The sequence below is a fragment of the Chaetura pelagica genome, unplaced genomic scaffold (assembly GCF_000747805.2).
Source record: "Chaetura pelagica isolate M959 unplaced genomic scaffold, ChaPel_1.0 scaffold3, whole genome shotgun sequence".
In the NCBI taxonomy this organism is placed as follows: Eukaryota; Metazoa; Chordata; class Aves; order Apodiformes; family Apodidae; genus Chaetura; species Chaetura pelagica.
The window spans coordinates 7,362,079-7,366,082 of NW_009952974.1; the positions used below are offsets into that span (position 1 = coordinate 7,362,079).

Below are 4,004 nucleotides of genomic sequence, written 5' to 3' on the forward strand. Positions count from 1 at the left end.
CCGACCCCCTGCCTGTGTGGGGAGAGATGAGTCAGGGGTGCAAAGCAAGCTCCCTTGCTCCCCCCCGCCCCAAACCCCCCAGCAGCACTCACGGGGGCTGGGCAGCCGTGCCCTCGCGGCTCTGCGGGCTGCTGGGGAGGCAGCAGGCTGGGCGGAACTGGCATACTTTGGGCTCCACAGAGGTGATGGGGGGGAAGAACGGCTCTGTGGGACAGAGGAGGGGACAGGTACAGCACTCCAGCCCAGCCACAAGCACCCAGGACTCTTTATCAGCCACAGAGCAATGGCACAAAAGGGGCCAGGACTCCTCCTGCCTCACCACATTCACTGCCTGGAGCTGGCATTGGTACTGAGTTCTCCTGCTCTGTCCCCACAAAGCCTCTCCAGAAACTGGGTGGCAGCGAGAGGAGCCGAGCCACCACCTAGGCAGGGTGGGATGGAGGTTGGGGATGGTGGCAGTGCCCAAGGCACAGCCTGTTAGGGTCCTCAGGGACCTCCCTCACCTTGCACTGTCGTGGCGTGTCCTCCAGAATGGTGTGTGGTGTGGGGTTGGACGAGCTGTGTCCCACCAGCGTGGGGCCAAACACACGGGACAGGTTGAGCACATCCATCTTGCAGGCAGGGCTGCGTGACACCCTGCAAGGTGAGATGATGTGAGCACACGGTCTGCGCAAGGGGCCCCCTCATCCTCAGCCGGGCTTCACCATCCTGCGGCATGGAACATGGGCAGAGAGCTGGGACATGGGGACAGACCCACGGTAGCCCATGCGGGGATGAGCCCCTCACCTGAGCAGGTGTAGCATGAGGAAGGCCAGGGTGTCCCTGTTGGCCGGGGGCAGCTTGTTCACCACATGGCACAGGGCTCTGCCACAGGCAGCATCATCCGGGATGTCTGCAGCAGCACAGGACAGAGGTGGCCAGCCACTTTCCCATCCCCAGCTCAGAACCCCTGCTCACCAGCAGCTTGCAGGAAGGCAGGGTGGAGGCTGAAGGTGACCAGCGGCTCCTTGAGCCCCCGCAGAAAGTCCTTGAGCACTCCACACACCACATGGATGTCAGTCACGCTGCTGAGGGCAGGCAGTGTGTCCCCAGCCTGCAGCAGCCTCCGCTTCCACTCCTGCACCAGCTGCTCAGTACCCCGCACCCGGTACAGCCCTGTCTGAGGCGCAGAGAGAGTGTCTCAGCCCCGTGGGGACCGTGGCATCATCAACCCCACTGCCCCAGCCCCTACCTCTGTCAAGCCTCGCTTCTCCACCTCAGTCACACACTGCACCACCAGCACAGGTACCAAGGGTGGTGTGGAGGGGGCAAAGTCAGCCACTACGCCCTGGAAGAACAACACCGACCCGCCCGCTCTGTCCCCACTGCCCAGCCCTGCGGGCAGGACAGCCAGAGGCCCAGCATTGCAATGTTGGTAGCTCGGCAGCCCCACAGGGACACAGAGTGGCCCCCAAGCGCTGCCGTGCCCCCTCTCACCTCAAGGGGCCAGGCGTGGTGGCGAGGACAGGGCTTGCAGGAGCTGGGGCACTGCTCCCGGCACTTGGGGTGCAGCAGCAGCTGGCAGCGGCGGCACTTGATGGCAGCCTTCCCAAAACGGATGCGGGCACCACAGATGCCACACGGCTCAGGGCGGATCACCTAGCAAGGGAGAGCAAAGTCAGAACCCCCCTTTCTTACAAGTACCCGGTACTGCTCCTTTCTACCAAACAAGCCTCTACTGCATCATCCATACCCCTGTGCAGACACAGCTGAGGTAGGGGGATGGAGAAGAGCTTTGCCCCCCATATCCAGTCTTCCTGCCCTGCTCCCTTCTCCACAGTGGCCAAGAGGAGGGAAGGAGGCTGAAGCACGCACCATTTTGGAGATGAACTGGTGCTGGAGCACTGGGAGGCCCCGTGGAGGTGAGGGGAAGTGGGTTGGTTCTGGCTGCCTGGCAGAGGAGCTGCTCTTGGTGTTGCTCTCCTGCCCCAGGGCATGGCAGCCCAGATCATCACGGCTGCCCTGTGCTGTGGTCAGCTCTGCAGAGAGAGGAGGCAGTGGACGGATCCCCAAAAGGCAAACTGTCCCTGCTCCCTGGGAGGCTCCCACCTCTCAGGGAGCCCCTGCAGCACCCCAGCTGCCCTGGGATTTGGTACATCCAGAGGACCCCGCTAACCCCACAGTGAGGGCAAGCACCCCTCTGCAGATCCCCTCCCTCCACACGACAACAGCACCCCAAGGCCGGTCCCACACAACCCTTGAACCCCATCTCCCCAGCCCTTCCTGTGACCTGCACGTGTAGAGATGTCGTGTCCCTGCCAACGTTGTAGCACCAGAGTGGCAGGCAGGAGGCTGCCAGCAGGGCCTGGCACCTCGGCAGGAAGGGGCGCATGGGGGACACTCGCCTGCTGAGATAGGGGGCAATAAGAACATGCCTGGCTGCAGCCCCATGGTGCTCCAACATCTCTTCATGAGCTCTGCTCCACCAGCTCCTCAGCCCTGCACAGCCCAGAATGCTGTCACCATGGGCACAGGAGAATACAGGCTGCAAGGCAAAGGCATCCAGCAGGGACAGCTGAGCACCCCCAGGCCCCACAGCACCCATGGGCTTGCAGGACTGAAGGCTGCTATGCTGCATTCTAGCACTGGGACAGCCCACGCACCCCAACCCTGCCCAGGGCACACTTGGGTCCCTACTCACAGCATTGTGGGGTGCCACAGAAGACCGGCGACGCTTTGCCACCACCAAAGGGCCAATCTGAGGGGCCAGGGACACACGCTGGGGACAGAGCAGATGGGGTGAAGGACACGCAGAGATCCCTTCCCTGAATCCACCACCCCAGAGCACCCAGGCCAAGTGGTCTCAGCCCCACTAAAAGTCCTGCTCTCACCCTGTGCCCCAAATATTCCTTGCCCTACTCCAGGCACCATGGGGACCCAGGCCCCCCCACCTGTATGACAGCCAGCACTGGGAGTGGGGAGGCCAGACCAGGCCTGCAATGCAGAGGTGTGACTGGAGCAAAGCGCTGGATGCCCACATGTGGGGATGAATTATTGAGAAGCCTGGCTGGGCCCCAGTGGAGGGTAATGCAGTTTCTATTGATCGCAAGAGGCTTGCTGAGAGATGACACTCCCAGCCCAGCATCAATAAATTAAACCCCCTGCCAGGCTCGTTGCAGCTTCCCACGCTGGGATAGAAAAGTACCGGGATGCCCTAACCCTAGGTGGCCCATGTCAGGCACCCCAGCTAGGCTGCACATTGCTACCTGTGTGGGCAGAGGATCCCACAGCCATAGTGCAGGACAGCAGGCCCAAGCAACCCTCACCCATGTGGAGGCACAGACCCCAGCACTAGCCCCCACAGGCTGCTGCATCCCAGCATTTCCCTCGTACCTGCCTCTCCTGGGCTTTGCGCTTCAGGGTCCGTACCACTGTCATATCAACGTCCTGAAAGACAGTGGGGAGGCTGGGGGCTGGGCAGGGCTGCACAGGACCAGCAGCACCCCCACCATTCATGCTCTGGCAGCTGCACAGGCCAGCTGGCCCCTAACTACAGCCATGGGGCTGCCCCGCTGGGGAGAAGCCAAACCCTTGGACTCACAAGCGGTTGCTCCTTACCACATCATCATCAGTGCGGTCGTAGCTGATGTCTGAGTGGGACAGGAGGGACTGGCCTGACTCATCCACCACAGATGACCTACATAGCAAGCTGGGGGTCACCCTGGCCAGAGCATCCCCCACCCTCCAGCCAGCACCCACTCACACAGCCGCTCCTGGGAGCCCAGGGCTGATGCCTCTGCGGAGACCAAGCATCTCCGTGCCCAGCCAGCTCCTCAAGCCCACTAGGGGCACCGCTGAGCCTAGGGCTGCCCGAGGACCACCAGGGCTGCTCACCTCCTTCCCGGCACCAGGGTCTCCCCGCGGCGCCGGCCGGCCAGGGCACTGAGGACCGAGAACTGCTCCCTGCTCAGCCCCTCTCTGCCCCACGGCTCCCGCATCAGGGACTCAAAGACCAGCTGAAGTTT

The 4,004-nt window shown here is 62.7% G+C and overlaps 1 protein-coding gene across 1 annotated transcript in view; it reads right to left on the minus strand.

The window, feature by feature from the left end:
• Positions 1 to 4,001, minus strand: part of LOC104387510 (rac GTPase-activating protein 1-like) — a gene marked incomplete at its 5' end in the record, with an annotated part of 7,307 nt that extends 3,306 nt beyond the window's left edge. The window contains 13 exons of the mRNA XM_009996279.1: positions 93 to 204; positions 320 to 422; positions 504 to 636; positions 787 to 892; positions 958 to 1,159; positions 1,232 to 1,327; positions 1,477 to 1,638; positions 1,855 to 2,060; positions 2,270 to 2,384; positions 2,681 to 2,758; positions 3,373 to 3,426; positions 3,598 to 3,676; positions 3,874 to 4,001. Of these exons, the coding sequence (XP_009994581.1) occupies positions 93 to 204; positions 320 to 422; positions 504 to 636; positions 787 to 892; positions 958 to 1,159; positions 1,232 to 1,327; positions 1,477 to 1,638; positions 1,855 to 2,060; positions 2,270 to 2,384; positions 2,681 to 2,758; positions 3,373 to 3,426; positions 3,598 to 3,676; positions 3,874 to 4,001 (1,574 nt within the window). The remainder of the gene's footprint in view (positions 1 to 92; positions 205 to 319; positions 423 to 503; positions 637 to 786; positions 893 to 957; positions 1,160 to 1,231; positions 1,328 to 1,476; positions 1,639 to 1,854; positions 2,061 to 2,269; positions 2,385 to 2,680; positions 2,759 to 3,372; positions 3,427 to 3,597; positions 3,677 to 3,873) is intronic.
• Between the last annotated feature and the right edge of the window lie 3 nt (positions 4,002 to 4,004).